General features: G+C 46.8%; 1 protein-coding gene across 6 annotated transcripts in view; it reads left to right on the forward strand.

Annotated features, from left to right (window-relative positions):
- The first annotated feature begins 1,096 nt into the window (after nucleotides 1–1,096).
- Nucleotides 1,097–18,676, forward strand: part of TRANS11 (translocase 11) — a 66,360-nt gene continuing 48,780 nt past the window's right edge. For 2 of the 6 annotated variants that reach the window (XM_086810589.1, XM_086810592.1), the window contains exons 1-2: nucleotides 1,364–1,502; nucleotides 1,864–2,049. In XM_086810589.1, the coding sequence (XP_086666715.1) occupies nucleotides 1,977–2,049 (73 nt within the window). In that variant the 5' untranslated portion in view covers nucleotides 1,364–1,502; nucleotides 1,864–1,976. Of the gene's footprint in view, nucleotides 1,503–1,580; nucleotides 1,683–1,863; nucleotides 2,050–18,676 lie in introns of those variants that run through there. The other 4 variants (XM_086810593.1, XM_086810588.1, XM_086810590.1 and 1 more) reach the window with 4 other exon arrangements.

Consider the following 18,676-nt stretch of genomic DNA (forward strand, 5'->3'; position numbering starts at 1 on the left):
TAACAGCTTGATGGTGGAGATTTCCATATGCACAGTGAGCATGTGTATTTGGATGATCACACCTATGCCCATATGGATGTCAGCTCTATAAGGTGTGTATTTTTGACCTTATGGATGTCGACACGAGGTGATGGTTTATGCAGTTGGGGCATTCATTTTTGGATGTGCTTGATGCCATTTGGAATGCAATTTTGATGGAGAGCACATGACCATCTTCATCATAGATGATGATTCTTTACATTTTCCTACATTGGCCATTTGACCTTGAGGGTTATAGAGCCATTGTCATGGTGAGTACAAGACGTGAATTTTCATTTGACCTAGGAGATTGTGTGATGATTGAGGATGTATGGCTACATCATCTTTTTGACCTTGGTGGCATCATGTTCTATAGCTCGGGAGTTGGTCCATGGAGTTTTCCATTTGATCCACGAGGCTACAAGGACCTTTTGATGTTGATGTTGCTTGTGCATCAATATTTGAGGGTTTCCATTTGATGTTGGCGGTGACTCGACTTATTATACAGGATCATGGACTATTGGCACTTACTATGGTTTATGACTCCACATGTTGTGACTTGGTTTTAGTTTCTTTTGTACGACCACCCTTCGATTTCGAGGACGAAATCATTATAGGAGGGGATGATTTATAATGTAGGAAGTTATGTGCTTGGCTGTACTACACATGCACATGTGGGATAAGGGTCTAAGCACATGATATGGGGCATAGGGCTTGGGTTTATGGGTAGCCCATGTGTGGAAGGTCCTAGGAGTAAGTGACTATATAAGTCACTTATGGGATAGTTTGTACATCTTTGATATCTTTTGATACATGACCATTTCTCCTTGCCTAGAGCAAGCTTCCATGGTGACCTGCATGCATGTTGTCACTCCATGCCTTGAGTGGCCAACTTTCTTACACCTCCACGCGTCATCTTCATGATTTCTTTTTTTAAAAAGTCGATTAACCTTTTACCTAAGGTCTTCCCATCACTTCCCCTTCCAAACTAATTACAAACAAAAATTGGGCAACCCATATTATTTTGTGCCTCCACGTCAATCAAATATATCCAAATCACAACTAATAAACCTTCTACTTGCATCTGACAGCGTCGTATTTTGAGACCAAACAACACATTATAAAGCCATAAGCTTGTGCGGATCAAGAGCCATGTACGGACAATCCAAGTACGAGCATGACGGATTAGAAGACTGCGCCAGCGCACGAGCGGCGGACATCAGATGACGTGAGCATGACGCGAGCAGTGTAGCAAGGCTGATGTTAGTGCTAGACAGGGTGTGACGTCACTTGCACAGACAGGGTTTGTTTGGAAAATCGGTATGGATGCCAATGTTTTGTACAGATCGTACGGAGGGCTGTGGGTGGATGTACAGATTAGACGGATGGTTGGATGTACGGTGCCAGGCAGAAGCCGGCTGCTTTGCAAGTGTGCAGGCCCTATATCGAGCCAGGTTATGCTTAGTACCAGCTCACCGTTCAAGGCAAGCTTCAATATCAAACCAAATCCTTCGTATTTGGTATGGTTTTTATGTGTTTTCTGACACACTGTGTTTAACCAGGCAAGAGTCCTCGTCTGGATTCACACAGAGCATTGTAAAAGGCTTGTTGTTCTAGAAGATATCCCAGCCGGGGACCGTCCAATCTTCGGTCCCTAGTGTAGGGTACATACCATTCACAGCACCATGAACAATTGCGCACATCCTTCTATCTTGCATTGTGCAAAGGATGCATTTCATTGCTTTTCAGTTTGGCCAACGCTAATACAAATGATATCCCAATTCATGTGCGACTGCATTTTTTCTGCCATTTGCTAGCTGAATTGTGTGTCTTTGAAAATAATAGGGGCCAAGAGTTACCAGAGGAAGAATCAAATGCAGCTACACTGAAGAGCCATATGAGTATGACAAGGATGGAGAAGAAACTTACAAGTTTGAGTTGCTTCTAAACGTTGGAAGATGTTGTGTAAAAAATTTGTTCAAAGGTATCGCAAAGGTTGCGAAGGAGTTGTTGCCACCTTTGATCCCTTTGGTGAGATGCTTTAGAAGACCCAGGGTTTGAACATGGATGCATAGTTTTCTTTTTGTCAAAGGCATTTTAGAGCAATTGATTTGTTGTATGAGTCAGCAATGAATGCAGTAAAAGCAGATGCAGTTTGAATGTATTAGTATGGAATTTAAATAAGGTTGTGTATACACTTGAAATATTCTCTAGCTCGTTTCTTCCCAATCACATGAATTACTCCTCCTGCAGATGCATGTAGACATTTCTTGTATGATTCAACAATGAATGCAGTAAAAGCAGATGCAGTTTGAATGTATTAGTATGGAATTTAAATAAGGTTGTGTATACACTTGAAATATTCTCTAGCTCGTTTCTTCCCAATCACATGGATTACTCCTCCTGTAGATGCATGTAGACATTTTTGGGCTATGGGCTGGGTAATTGAGAACACAAAACCCAGTTTATGAGCCTTGATATTAGGGAGGAAAGAGGCTAGGAGAGTATGAGCTGGGAATGGATAAGGGTATCTTAGGATCCTCCATCTAAGGTCCTTGAGCAGCATCATATCAACTTGGAATTATCATGGATGATGAAGGACAAAATGATTGTGCAATGGATGAGAATGTTCATCTCAATGATGACCATGAGGATGACGATGTGACGGGCGATGACATGGTTACCAAAGTAGACTTTGACACAAGGATGACCTTGCTTGAGCAGTAGTATTCGAACCCTACCAATACCATTGTTGTTATGCAAGCAACATTGGCGGGTTTGGTGATGGAAGGGGGAGTTGGGATAGCTTTAGTTGCACCCTCTTTTACTCTAGAGCCCTAATAAACGGGGGAGCGGAAGGAGAAGACTCAAGAGACAATCGACTCTTGGCTTCGTAGGTGGGGTACACACTTTGAGTTCCATCCTTTCCCTGAGGCTAAGAAGATTGAGGGTAAGGAGATACGGATGGTATAGGGGTTCTTGATAGGAAAAGCCCTTACCTAGTGTGGAAAGAGCTACGAGTGAAGTCCATGATGCCGGTAGATTTTGAGAGTTTTTTTCAAGAAGAGCTCTTGTAGGTTGAGGACGAGTACGGCATAGTCTCCAAGTTTAAAAACTTAGAAATGAATAATATGCCTTTTGACACATCTACAAAAATTTAGAGAGTTGCAGGCTTGGGCAACTCACATTGATCCTATCACTATATTGGTATTTTTTTATGGATGGATTGCATTATGGATATTAGTTCCATATCAGGAACATTCAAAGCAAAACATTGGATGATGCCATCCGATATGCCAAAATTTATATGAGATTGTAGCAAAGAAACAACCCTCATTGATAAACTAGGCAGGATCCCAGCGTAAACGAAAGTTTAAGCATGGGTAGACTTTGAAAGAATCCAGAAATGCAAAGTACCACACCCAGAGTGGAGGCGCAACACGCGGACGGAGGCCAACAACTGTGAAACCGCCATAAAGGTGGGGGATGAGGGGAGACCAAGGGCTATAATTAGACCCCAACCCACTATGTGGGATATTACACTGCCACATGGTAGCGTGAGGAGCAGGAGGGTAAGAATCCATTCCAACATCCCCCCAGATGCGAAGCCTGATGCCGATCAGGATGTGAGGCGTGATGCCGAGCAAGACTTTATGACTATTTGGTTATGCTATTTGGTCTCATGAATGCAACATTTAACATAATGATGGATTGCATTTTCTGAGAGCATCGAAAGTTCACAGGTGTGTTCTTTGATGATATATTGGTACTCTCCAAGAATGAACAGGAGCATAGGGCTCATTTGACCATAGTTTTTAGAGAGCTTTGTAAGCATAAGCTCTTTATAAACGCCAAAGAGAGTGAGTTCTTTCTTTTGGAGATACACTACTTAGGGCCACATTGTATCTAAAGCTAGCGTGAGAATGGATCCCGCCAAGGTGGTCGCCATTTGAAATTGTCTGGAGTTTAACATCCGTACATGAAGTACGAAGCTTTTTTGGTCTATGCTCATACTACTGGCATTTCATTAGGCATTTTGCTTGGATTGCCTCGTTATTGCATGAGCTAACAAAGAAGAAAGTAGTGCACAAATGGACAATGATAAGAGGGATACATTCTTCCATCTTAAGGAATCTATCAATTTCGGATTGCAGAAGCCCTTCAGGGTGAGTGTGATGCATGTGGGAATTGTATGAGGGCTGTCCTAAATCAAGAAGGACATGTTATGGCCTATGAGAGCTGTTGTTATGGCCTATGAGAGCTGTTGTTTGCAAGATGCTGAGCTTTCTTTGGGCATCTATGAGAAAGAATTGTTGGCTATAATTCATGCCTTAACCATTTGGAAACATTATCTTCTTGGGGCTGATTTCACGGTGAAAATAGATCACCAAAGCCTAAGGTACTTTCTCACGCAAACCAAGTTTTCAGAGAAGCATACGAGGATGGCAAATGTCCCCCCTATGCTTCATTTTCAGATTGTACACACTCCAAGGAAGAAAAATGTAGTGGCAGATGCATTTTCTAAGAGACCATATGTGGCTGCAGTTTCAGTGGTCAGTGGTTGCTAATAACCAGTCAACATGTTAAAAGACTTCCACGACCTAAATTATATGCATTAAAGATGGGCTTCTCACACCTACAAACTGGTCGCCTTTTATGCCCATGATCTGGTCACCTTGCATGACCTGTCCAGGCCTGTGCATGGCTGGGCTGGCTACTGGGTAGCCGCTGTGATTGGTTGTGCAGCCTGTAGGGCTGGCCTCCATGGCTTGCCGGCTAGCTGGCCGGCCAAGCCCATAAGGGCTGGCCGACAAGTTGCTAGGCCCCCAAGACCAAGCTGACCAAAGCATAGCCTCATCCTTGGGCTGGTGGCTAATGGCCGTGGGTCTCTTGGGCCCTTAGGGTGGCTGAAAGCCTACCTCTTCTCTTAGGCACGGGATATAAATTCCTTTCTGGGGGTAGCCCTTTGGGCTACCCCCTTCTCCTACATGTAGCTACATGCTCTAAGACCCAAATGCCTAGTATTTGACTCAAGCCGAACACTCGGAATACCTAACATCATTCCAAAGGGTGATTCATAGTACGGATAGTACGGACTGGCACTGATTCATGTGCGAGACTTGCACACTTGACCGAGATCATGTACGGGACTGGTACACCTGATCTTGGACGCTTAGAGTGGAACCTTCGCTTACTCGTCCTGGACTGGTGGGGCTCACATGGGACTAGCTCCCACTCCACGTCTTGTGCTTGTAGTACAGATATGTCCATGTGGCATCCAAGTGCGGGGTGCACGTGACATGATGGCATGTCATACACATGCTTCATATGTGATCAAAGATGGCTATCTCATGAAGGATAACTGCCTATGTGTGGTGTCTAACATGAGGCAAAAGGTTATGGATGACTGCCATGCTTCTCCTTATGCTAGTCATTGAGGTATATTGCCTACTATGCCCATGATTGAGGGCTATTTCTTTTGGCCAGCCATGTGCAAGGACATGGAAGCATATGCATGTGTATGTATCACTTGTCAGAAGGTGAAATTTGATAGGCAAAAGGCCCTAGGTTTGCTTCAGCCATTGCCTATTCCCTTGTAGCCATGGGAGAGTATATCTATGGATTTTATAATGGATTTACTAAAGAACCAATAGGGTAACAATGCTATATGGACAATTGTGGATAAATTTAGCAAGCAAGCACATTTCTTGCCTATCAAGAAGACCATTAAACTTGAACATATGGTGAAAGTATTTCTTGCACAAGTGTTCAAGCATCATGGTATGCCGAAGTTCACTGTGGGGGATAGAGATCCTGGGACGATGAGCCTTTTTTGGAGGGCGCTCTCTGGTAACATGTATTAACAGTCATCTCCTGTCTATACACACCAGGGCCTCTGTTGTGGGTGTGCCCGCCTAGTTTTGATGTTCCCCAAATTTTCCTCACTTTCCATGTATTTTTCCCATTTTTTCTGGGTGTGGGAGGGCTGTCGGCTGTCATCTTCTGCTGGCCGATGGGTGGAGTTGCTACCCGACTTGATCCAGTACTGGCCAACTGAGTTATTGCTGGCCGACTGTGTTTTTTTGTTGGTCGTGGACATCTGGGTGCTGTCGGCCTGTTTTGGGCTGGCCGACTAGTAGTTTGGGGCCATATAAAATGGCCCCTGCCCCCCACACTTGTCATTGTACCATTCCGGGATTTTTCTAGTGTATATACAGAGTTTATACAGCTTCTCTCTCCCTCTCTCATCTACGTTTTGCTCTCTACAGTAGTTGTCTTGATTTCTGCTGTGCATTCTGACATGGTATCAGAGCCTCGGGTGGCTTGAAGCTTGGAGACAGTGGAACCTTGAGGGTTTGCTAATTTGAGGTGCTGATTGGAGATTGCTTGGGTTGTTCTGGACTTGGAGATCGGGTAGAAGGCGGCCATCACCGTTGGACAGCCACCTTGCATATTATTTGCAACCTCCTCTTCTTTTTTTCCCACCCATGCTCCCTCCCTCCCTTCACAAGACCTTGTGAACCCTTGAGATGGCAGACTTGCTTGAGATGGCTGAGAAGCATGTGAAGATCCCTACACTCCCCACGTTCCTGGTGGACCGACAGTTGGATGGGAACAACTACGACATATGGAAGGTACAACTACAGCATATGGAAGGTAATGATGGGGTCCGTTTTGGAGTCTTATGACTTGGTTGATTTCATTGTAGTTGGTGTTCCACGACCAGAGTTGGAAGACGGGGAATTACCATCTATACGGAAAGAACGGGAGGCTCAGGCACAGTTATGGGATCGTGTCAATGCTCGTGTGCGTTCTTTGATCTTCCTAAATTGCACACCACAGGTGATTAACCATATAAAACATATGACGTTGGCCAGAGGGATTTGGCAACATTTGGCTTCTCTGTATTACAGGGTATCACCCATGAAGCGGATCTCCTTGGAAGTGCAGATGGGGTGATGAATCCTGAAAAGTCTTTGACGATGCGGGAGCCATCAACAAGTTGTAGGCTCTTCAGCAGGAGGTTCTTCCGGCAAGGAAAGAGATATCTTCAGAGGACATGGCCATCACGTTGTTGTCTCATTTGCCCTCTCAGTACTTAGTATTTTACTCCTCTTTGATCACCAGCAGGCTCAGCACCATCACATGGGAGGAGCTTGTGCCTATGGTCTTGGACCAGGAATAGCGTTTTACGAACCCTCCACAGGGCAGAGGTTCTGGAGCCTTGATTGGCCAACAGGCGAAAGGCCGTAACAACAACGACAATAAGGGCAAAGGGAAGTCTTCATCGGAGAAGTCTTCTGAGAAGAAGCCCGATTTAGACCGTGAGAAACTGAAGGCCTATAGTTCTTGCATTCGTGGTAGGCAGCACAGGGAATCTTTTCTGAAGCAGGCTTCCAAGCGGGCTTCGAAACCTTTGGAGTTGGTACACACTGACTTGTGTGGACCTATGCAGACCGCATCCTTGGGAGGTTCTTTGTATTTTATGCTGCTTGTTGATGATTGTAGCAGATTCACATGGGTTTATTTCCTTTCCCAGAAGGACCAAGCTTTTGCTCGGTTCAAGAAGTGGCATGTGATGGTGGAGAAAGAGTCTGGATTGCAGATAAAGACTCTTCGGGTTGACAGAGAAGGAGAGTTTTCTTCCAATGCCTTTGTGCGGAACATGGCATCAAGCGGGAGTTGGCCAATACAGGTTCACCTCCAGAGAATGGAGTGGTTGAGCGAAAGATCCGGACTGTGGTAGAGATGGCGAGGACGATGTTGGAGCATTGTGATCTTCCTCGTCCACTTTGGGGAGAGGCTGTGGCTACGACTGTCCATATTCTCAATAGATCTCCGACGACTTCAATACCAAAGATGACTCCCTTCGAGGCTTATTTTGGCAGGAAACCAGATGTCTCCCATTTCCGTGTGTTTGGGAGTGATGCCTATATTCACATTCCAAAGAAGCAGAGGGGGAAACTTGTATTTGTGGGATATAACTCTCTTTTCAAAGGATACAGGCTGTATGACCCGGAGCGGAACGAGGTTGTGTATCATGCGGGACAAAGAGCCCACTTCCGTGAAGGAAGCTCTTTCTCAAGATACTCGGAGGAAAGCCATGCAAGTGGAACTGGATGCCATAGAGAAGAATAAAACTTGGGAGTTGGTTCCGAGACCGTCAAAACGGTCAGTGATTGGTGTCAAGTGGGTCTTCAAGACCAAGTATACGTTAGATGGGTCGGTGGACAAACACAAAGCGAGACTTGTGGCTAAGGGTTGTGCTCAGCGGCTTGGCATTGACTACGAGGATACCTTTGCACCGATAGCGAGGATGACCACGATTTGGACTGTTCTTGCTCTTGCCTCTTGTCAGCGGTGGCCTGTATATCAGATGGATGTGAAATCCGCATTCCTTAATGGTGACTTGCTGGAGGAGGTGTATGTTGAGCAGCCTCCAAGCGTTGAGGTTCCAGGATCAAAGGAGATGGTTTACAGGTTGCGGAAGGCCTTGTATGGTCTTAAGCAGGTTCCCAGGCTTGGAATCAGAAGATTGATTCCTTCTTTCTACGGACTAGATTTCAGAGATCAGTTGCAGATCCTAACTTGTATCTCTTTCGGGAACGTGGTTTGGTCACGTTGATCATCCTTTATGTGGATGACCTCATTCTCACTGGCGATCATGTGGAACACACAGCAGTGACGAAGGCTGCCTTGTCAAAGGAGTTTGAGATGACCGACTTAGGCTTACTTCACTTCTTCTTGGGATGGGTGATCTGGCAGACCCAGAGGGGGTTCTTTGTCTCTCAACAGTGGTATGTTCATGAGTTGCTTGATGCCTTTGGGATGGAGAACTGCAAGCCTATCACGTCACCGATGGACCGGAACACGAAGCTTACACCGAATGATCCTTGTGAGCTGGTTGATGCCTCTCTGTATCGGAAGTTGGTTGGTTCATTGATCTGGTTGCTGAACACCAGATTGGACTTGAGCTTTCGTGTGGGGCTGTTGAGCTCGTTCATGCAGACACCTTTGAAGTCTCTTTGGGACGTAGGATTGTGGATCTTGCGGTATCTGCAAGGTACGAAGAATCTTGGACTCTTCTATGACACTGGAGGGGGAACAAAGGACCGTGTCCGACTCCAAGGCTGGAGTGACTCAGATTGGGGAGGAGATCCAGACATGAGGACATCTACATCAGGCTATGGATTTACCCTCGGCTCAGGAGCTAAATCACAGAGCAGCAAGAGGCAGCCAACTATTGCATTGTCATTGACAGAGGCAGAGTACCGGGCTGCTTGTGGTGCTGCTTGCGAGGTTGTGTGGCTGCGGAGGTTGCTTGGCGAGATTGGGTTTCCACAGAAGGAGCCCACGGTCATCCAGTGCGATAACCAGAGCTGTATCGCTATTGCTCGGAACCCGGTCTTCCATGCCCGGACCAAGCACATAGAGATACAATATCACTTTGTTCATGAGAAGATTTTGGCTGGTGACATATTGCTTGTTTATTGTTCGACGGAGGACAATGCGGCGGACCTCTTCACGAAGTCTCTACCTCAGGTTATGCTCCAGCAGCACTCCAGCTCATTGGGGTTGGTTCCACATCCAGGAGCTGAGAGGGTGTGTTAGTAGTCATCTCCTGTCTGTACATTACACCAGGGCCTCTGTTGTGGGTGTGCCCGCCCATTTTTGGTGTTCCCCCATTTTTCCTCACTTTCCATGTATTTTTCCCTTTTTTTTTTCCGGCTGTCATCTTCTGCTGGCCGACTGGTGGAGTTGCTACCTGACCTCATCCAGTATTGGCTGACTGAGTTATTGCTGGCCGACTGTTTTTTTTGCTGGTCGTAGACATCTGGGTGATGTTGGCCTGTTTTGGGTTGGCCGACTAGCAGCTTGGGGCCATATAAAATGGCCCCTGCCCCCCCCCCCCCCCACACTTGTCATTGTACCATTCCGGGATTTTTCTAGTGTATATACAGAGTTTATACAGCTTCTCTCTCCCTCTCTCATCTCCGTTTTGCTCTCTACAGCAGTTGTCTTGATTTCTGCTCTGCATTCTGACAACATGGGTACTAAATTGGATTTTTCATCAGCTTATCACCCATAAATGGATGGCCAAAGTGAGGCTGGAAATTCAGTCGTGTCAGATAATCTCAAGTGTTATGTTGCATATCAAAAGATTGCATGGGAGAAGTATCTATCGCTTGTAGAGTTTGCCTAAAACAGCATGGTACATGCATCCAATGGGAAAGACCCTGTTTGAGATTGTTTATGGCAAAGTAATCTTGCCACCCATCCTTGTACCAAGGATGAGATCTTTGTTGCCGATGAATATGTTTGAGATCTTGATGTTGCCTTTGAGAGGGACAACCATTGCCAGGTCTCAAGATATTGACTTTGGCCTTTGGCCTTCCAAAATGGACTGACTTCTGACCTAAGGGACTGACTATTGACCTGCCCCATGTGGAGAATTAGATGATCTTTGGACTAAACTAAGCTTGCTATTTATAGGCTCATGGGATTACCCATGCAGCCACCCGATTGCTGTCGGCCAGCAGAGGACAAGCACAAAATCATTTAATCCTGCCGACTCCCTTGTCTGAGGGCTTATGGGTCCTTTGACCTTGTGGGCTTCTTCTTGTTAGCAGTCATCTCACGTCTGTACCATATTATTCAGTTGGGAGTGAGGGCCTCTGTTGTGGGTGTGCCCGCCCGGTCAAGAGCTTTCTCCATTTTTCCTCATTGTCCATGTTTTTCCCAGTTTTGTAGGACCTGTGGGGGGCGTCTCTTTTCTGCTGTTGGCTGTAGCAGTGCTGGCCGACCAGGAGGTGTCCACTGAGTGCTGGCCAACCAGCCTTTTGCTGCCGACCAGGTGTGATGCTGGCCGATTGGACCTTTCCCACTTGTGGGCATTTTTTATGGGCTGTCGGCCTGTTCTATACTGGCCGACCAGCAGCCCATGGTAGTATATATACCACTCAGCCCCTCCACACACCATTGTACCGGATCTCTTGTATATAGTAGAGTTTATACAGCTTTCTCTCTCTTGCAGTTCTACATTTCTGTTCTCACAGGTGTTTGTCTCATTTCCGCTGCCCATTCCGACATGGTATCAGAGCCCCAGGTGGCTTGAAGCTTGGAGACAGTGAGAGGAGGGTTTGCTGTTTTTTGGTGCTGATTGGAGAATTTATGGGCTGTTCGGGACGTGGAGAAGCAGGTAGAAGGCGGCCATCATTGCTGGACAGCCACCTTGCATAGCAGTTGCAGCCTCTTCATTTTTTTTCCCACCCACCCTCCCTTCACAAGACCTTGTGAACCCCCGAGATGGCAGATTTGCTCGAGATGGCTGAGAAGCATGTGAAGATCCCCACGCTCCTGACATTCCTAGTGGACCGACAGTTGGATGGGACCAACTATGGCATCTAGAAGGTAATGATGGAGTTTGTCTTGGAGTCTTATGATTTGGTTGATTTCATTGTGATTGGAGTTCCAAGGCCAGAGTTGGAGGAGGAGGAGCTTTCACTTTCTACTAGGAAAGAGCGGGAGGCTCAGGCATAGTAGTGGGATTGTGTCAATGCCCATGTGCGTTCTTTTATCTTCCTTAATTGCACACCCCCAGTGATCAATCACATCAAACACATGACGTTGGCCCGGGGGATTTGGCGACACTTGGCTTCTTTGTACAACAGGGTATCACCCATGAAGAGAATTTCCTTGGAAGTGTAGATGCGAGTGATGAATCCTGCAGAGTCTTTGACGATGCGAGAGCACATCAACAAACTCCAGGCTCTTCAACAGGAGGTTCTTCAGGCTGAGAAGGAGATATCTTCAGAGGATATGGCCGTCACTTTGCTTTCTCATCTTACCTCCGAGTACTCAGCTTTCTATTCTTCTTTGATCACCAGTGGGAGGCTCAGCACCATTACATGGGAGGAGCTTGTGCTGATGGTTTTGGACCAGGCTCTTCAACAGGAGGTTCTTCAGGCTGAGAAGGAGATATCTTCAGAGGATATGGCCGTCACTTTGCTTTCTCATCTTACCCCCGAGTACTCAGCTTTCTATTCTTCTTTGATCACCAGTGGGAGGCTCAGCACCATTACATGGGAGGAGCTTGTGCTGATGGTTTTGGACCAGGAAGAGCAATTTACGAACGCTCCATAGGGCGGAGGTTCTGAGGCTTTAACTGGCTAGCGGTCGAAAGGCCGCAACAACAACAACAACAACAACAAGGGCAAAGGGAAGTCTTCACCGGCGAAGTCTTCTGAGAGGAAGCACGACTCAGAGCATGATGCTTTGAAGGCTGAGCGGACCTATAACCATTGTGGCCAGAAGGGTCACTATTGGAGGAAATGTCCTCAGCAGAGCACCGAGAAAGGTGCTGATTCCTTCGCTACAACTGCAAAAATTCCAGCTTTTGTGCACTTGGAGATATGGACACTGGAGCTTCATCTTCTTCGAGCAGGGAGATAGTTGGTCTCATTGCTAGCGATACTCGGGAGTGGATTGTAGATAGTGGTGCTTCTAGGCACATGACTTCTTCCTGAGAGTTATTATAGGATCTTCAATGGTAGATAGGTCACATCTTTATTGGTGACAAATCCACTATCCTGATTCACAGTGAGGATAGGTTGGAGGTTATTCTCGATGGTGGCAGAGGCGGGAAGCATTTCTCTCGGGTTCTTTATGTTCCATCTCTTGGCTTTCATTTTTTGTTAGTGCATGAGGTTTGCAAGACTGGCATGCGGGTGGAGTTTGATAAGCATTTTATTGCTCTCCGGGACAAAGCAACATGCCAGGTTGTTTGGGAAGCGGAGTTGAGAATGGGATTTATAAACTCTCAGCACTCTCTTCTCTAATAGGTACTCAGCTCGGTGATTTGTGACATTTCCGTTTTGGCCACTTGAATGTGGATGCGTTGCGGTGGGCTTTCCGGGACCAGATGGTGGATGGCTTGCTAGATGTTGGCAGCAAGTAGGGACACTGCAGTTCTTGCATGTATGGGAAGCAGCACAGGGAGTCTTTTCCGAAGCAGGCTACTAGGCGGGCTTCGAAACCATTGGAGTTGGTACACATTGACTTGTGGAGCCCTATGCAGACCCCATCTTTAGGAGGCTCTTTGTATTTCATGCTGCTTGTGGATGATTGTAGCATGTTCACATGGGTGTATTTTCTTTCCTAGAAGGACCAAGCCTTTGCTTGGTTCAAGGATTGGCATGTTATGGTGGAAAAGGAGTCTGGATTGTAGGTGAAGACTGTTCGGGCTGACAAAGGAGGGGAGTTTTCTTCTAATGCTTTTGTGTGGTTTTGTGCGGAGCATGGCATCAAGGGGGAGCTGGCCAATACAGGGTTGCCGTTCAGACAATGGAGTAGTTGAATGAAAGAACAGGACCGTGGTGGAGAATCGAGATGGCGAGGACGATGTTGGAGCATTGTGATCTTCCTCGTTCACTTTGGGGAGAGGCTGTGGCTACGGTCCATACCCTCAACCGATCTCCGACGACTTTACTACCTAAGATGACTCTATTTGAGGCTTATTTCGGTAGGAAACCAGATGTGTCCGATTTTCGTGTTTTTGGGAGTGATGCCTATGTTCACATTCGAGAGAAGCAGAGGGGGAAACTTGACTCAAAGTCCTAGAAGCTTGTTTTTGTGGGATATAACTCTCTTTTCAAAGGCTGCAGGTTATATGACCCAAAGCGGAACGAGGTGGTTGTTAGCAGAGATGTTGTCTTTGATGAGCATGTTTGAGCTTACACTGTTGAGGAGCCACCACTTCTTGGAGAACTAGATGAGTATGAGGATGATTCCCAGACTATTGTTCTAGCTAGCCAGCCTCAGTCAGTCTTAGAGGTTGAGCCCGGAGAGTATCCCTCTGAATGGACCATAGAGGATGGACCTCAAAGATCGCACATAGTTCGTGATAAAAGCCAATCAGAGGAGCTATTTTATAGGTGAACTATGCATTGATGTCTTGTATCATTCGGGACAAAGAGGCTACTTTAGCTAAGGAAGCTCTTTCCTAGGAGACTTGGAGAAAAGCCATGCAAGTGGAACTTGAAGCCATAGAGAAGAATAACACTTGGGAGTTGGTTCTGAGGCCATTGAAACAGTCAGTCACATTGGTGTCAAGTGGGTCTACAAGACCAAGTATACGTATGATGGGTCTCTTCTCAGCAGTGGCCGGTGTATCAGATGGATGTAAAATCTGCGTTCTTGAATAGTGACTTGCAGGAGGAGGTGTATGTTGAGCAACCTCCAAGCTTTGAGGTTCTGAGATCAAAAGGTATGGTTTACAGGGTACGAAAGGCTTTGTATGGTCTTAAACAGGCTCCCGGGGCTTGGAATCAGAAGATTGGTTCTTTCTTTCTTAGAAAGGATTTCCAGAGATCAGTTGCAGATCTGAACCTATATCTCTTTCGGGAACGCGGTATGGTCACCTTGATTATCCTCTATGTGGATGATCTTATTCTCACTGGCGATCATGTGAAGCACATAGCTGTGATGAAGGCTGCCTTGTCAAAGGAGTTTGAGATGACGGACTTAGGCTTACTCCATTTCTTTTTGGGATTGGAGATTTGGCAGACCCAGAGGGGGTTCTTTGTTTCTCAGCAGCGGTATGTTCATGAGTTGTTGGAGGCCTTTGGGATGGAGAACTGCAAGCCTATTTCATCTTTGATGGACCCGAATACCAAACTTACAGTACATGATACTTGTGAGCAGGTTGATGTTGGTTCATTGATTTGGTTGCTGAACACTAGATTGGTCTTGAGTTTTCCAGTGGGGCTATTGAGCTCATTTATACAGACACCTTTGAAGACTCCTTGGGACGCAGGATTGCGGATCTTGTGGTATGTGTAGGGTACGAAGGATCTTGGACTCTTCTATGACATTGGGGGCGGGGGGGGGGGGACCGAGTAAGTCTTCGAGGTTGGCGAGGTTGGAGTGACTTTGATCTAGATACGAGGAGGTCTACATCAGGCAATGGCTTTACCCTTGGCTCAGGAGCTATTTCTTGGAGGAGCAAGAGGCAACCAACTATTGCCTTGTCTTCTACTGAGGCAGAGTACCGGGCTGCCTGTGGTGCTGCATGTGCGAGGTGGTGTGGTTGCGGAGGTTACTTGGCGAAATTGGGTTTCCACAAAAGGAACCCACGGTCATCCGGTGCGATAACCAGAGCTGTATAGCTATTGCTCGGAACCCCATCTTCGATGCCCCGACCAAGCACATAGAGATACAGTATCACTTTGTTTGTGAGAAGATTTTGGCTGGTGACATCTTGCTTATCTTTTGTTCGACGAAGGACAACGTGGCGGACCTCTTCACGAAGCCTCTACCTCAGCAGATGCTCCGTTAGCACTCCAGCTCAGTGGGGTTGGTTCCACATCCAGGAGCTGAGAGGGGGTGTTAGCAGTCATCTCCTATCTATACCATATTACTCAGTTGGGAGTGAGGGTCGCTGTTGTGGGTGTGCCCGTCCGGTCAGGAGCTTTCTCCATTTTTCCTCATTGTCCATGTTTTTCCTAGTTTTGTAGGACCTGTGGGGGGCATCTCTTTTCTGCAGTTGGCCGTAGTAGTGCTGGCTGACCAGGAGGTGTCGACTGACTCCTGAGTGGTGGCCGATTGGACCTTTCCCAGTCGTGGGCATTTTTTATGGGCTGTTGGCCTGTTCTATACTGGTCGACCAGCAGCCCATGGTAGTATATATAGCTCTCAGCCCCCCCACATACCATTGTACTGGATCTCTTGTATATAGAAGAGTTTATACAGCTTTCTCTCTCCTGCAGTTCTGCATTTCTGTTCTCATAGGTGTTTGTCTCATTTCCGCTGCCCATTTTGACACTTCCGTGCTTGTCAGAGCTTGTTATTTACCCTAAACTTTCCTCTTTTCCGAGTGGTCTTAGGCCGAAGATTTTCCTGTAGTGACCATTTTTCACCGCCCATAGGCGCTTTTTATCCACCCGTAGGCAATGCCACTCAAACCGATCCCGTCAAGTGGGAAAGACTCCGTTGGACACCCACATGCTTAATAGCACAACTTTAAAACCACAAATTTGAAATGGACAACTTAATACAACTTGAAATTTAAATGAAATGAAATGGAAAGATGGACACCAGCACTGGGGCCGGAACGGGCCGACCCCCCCTCAATATATGATATATTTATTGGGAGTATTTAATAAATACAATGCTCCATGGGTTCCAAGAACCAGATAATGTCCATGTACATATGAAAACAGTACCAAACAAATAAGCTTGAAGTCGAAACTTGATGTAGAAGCTTGAAGCAGTACGACCACAAGTGTGGTCCAATCTCTACGGTCCTGTGCTTTCACTGGACTCCGCGGAGAGCGCCTCACTGGTGTTCCGAGACCACGCACAAACAGGCGCTCTCGTACCAACGCCTGGCTCTCTCGATCTCAGCACCTTTGGACCGAGGTTCTCCAATAGAGCTTGGACAACCCGGCACCGAACGGGTGTTGGCCGAGCGGGATGAATCCTTTATCAGATTTAAACATAAAATACTTTACTCAAATCTGAAAGTCACTTACTTGTAGATGGTTGATAGAAAACCAATACTCGTGGAATGATGAAGCCACCCAGGAGATGCGAAGTCCCCTTGATGAAGACTCGGTCGCCTTGTGGTGAACTACCAAGGCAAGTACCACCGCAAGAAAACCACAGCCGCCTGCTGTGAGAGAAGGAGTTCCCACTTGCAAGGGAAGAGAGAGACCTGGCTTGTATGGAGAAGAGGGATACTTGCTGCAGAATATAATTTGTTGGAGATGTTCACACAGCCTGCTGGTGAAGGATACACAGCCGCCTGGGGGAGCAATTCAGAAGTAGCCTCGGTGTGCAGTTTAGTAACACCTGGCTGCAGTGCACAGCCGCCTGGCTGTAGCCTGAAAAGGAGATGGCATGGAGGAGCAGCCGGCTGTAGCAGAGCTGAGGCGTAGCCTTCAGGTGGTGGCAGCCGTCTTTATGTAGGCAGAGCAGCCTGCTGGAAAACAGGCGCAGCCACCTGTATGGAGGAAGTGCAGCCGCTGTGCAGGGGAGACAGCCGTCTGTTGGAGGAGTAGAAGCAGTCGCCTGTATGGGTTAGGCGCAGCAGTACATCAGCCGCTTCAAAAAAAAAACATGCGCAGCCTGTTTTGGCCGCCTGCTGCAAGGAAGGTAGAGTAGCCTGTGTGCAGCCACATTCAGAAGTGCAGAGGCAGTTTGCCCATGTTCAAGCGCAGCCTGATGGAGCGAAAAGATGAAGCGCTGGTCGTTTTCCTTTTTTTCTACGAAGGATGGTGGAAGAGCACGCCGATGGTGATGATCCACGCTTGAAGGAGGGAACCTTTTTTTAATAAAATGAAAGTGGAGTTTACTCCACGCTTGCATGGGGGTGGGGAGTTTGGGTAGGTGACCATGCCCACCCCCACACTCACTTAAAGTGGGGCTCCCCACCTTGGCCCCTAAGTGGGTGCCCAAAGGGTGTGTCCACTTTTAAATAAATGTGAACACCTAACCTTATAAAATAAGAGGTTAGAGATAAAATAATAACAACAACATATGTAACATACTTACCACCTGTTCACATGCACCAAAACTCGTCAGAATACAGAGCAGACTTCACGACTCACTGGCAGGCGTCCCCGCTCAGTAAGTAACACGTCAAGCAGGCAAACACACAAATACATGTCATGCGAAAACAGTTTCAAACATGCAAAATATGTGTGCATGTGCAAATAGTAACATGGACATATCTCCCGTTCATGGAACAAGTACAAAATATCTGTCGGCACAAAACTGGCACGACACAAAAACATAAAAACCTGGTCTTCCTATGGAGTGACAGTCCCATAGGTAAGACACAGTTCCAGGCACGAGTCTCCCTATGGTGTGACAGTCCCATAGGCAAAACACGGCACGAATACTGGCTCTTCCATGGCGTGACAGTCCCATGGGTCGAACACAGTCCAAGTCATACACGGGTGGCACTGGTCTGGCTCCCGTCCATACGACACCAACCTGCTAACACACGGGTGGCACCAGTCTGGCTCCCGTCCATGTCAGCAAAATACTGGCCTCTTCACACGAGACACCGGCTTGGCCTCAAGTGAACGAGACGCAAAAACTGGAGATGGACCAAATGGTCGGCCAATTGGTGACATCCCCCCGGGCTTCTAAAGAGTTGACCTCAACTGAAAAGCCTCAAGATATGCCTGCAACAATTGCGGATAATCTGCAAAATAATCCTCATTTACCCACTTGGCATCAATAGGCAAATAATTCTTAAACTTCACAAGGTATCTCCTGGAAAGCTTTCCTGCAGGTAGCTTTCTGTCCTTGTGAAAAACAATCTGTTCTGGCTGGAGGATCTCCTCAAGCTCGTCAATTTCTGGCGGATCTTCTGTGACAGGCTCATCAGGATTTGGCCCCACATATTTCCGAAATAGACTCACGTGAAAAGCATTGTGAATCTTCCAATGACTAGGTAAAGCAAGCCTGTAGGACACTTCATTGATCTTGTGAATCACCTTGAAGGGTCCATAATAGCGAGGAGAAAGCTTAGGATATGATCCTTCTCGTCCTGGCCTCTTGCGAAGCCTAGCCTTCTCAAATTTCAGCAATACCCAATCACCTTCTTTGACTTCCATGTCCCTTCTATGCTTGTCAGCAGCCATTTTAT

This window comes from Cibotium barometz, chromosome 16, assembly GCF_041138505.1.
Source record: "Cibotium barometz isolate CiBa-2024 chromosome 16, ASM4113850v1, whole genome shotgun sequence".
Lineage (NCBI taxonomy): Eukaryota > Viridiplantae > Streptophyta > Polypodiopsida > Cyatheales > Cibotiaceae > Cibotium > Cibotium barometz.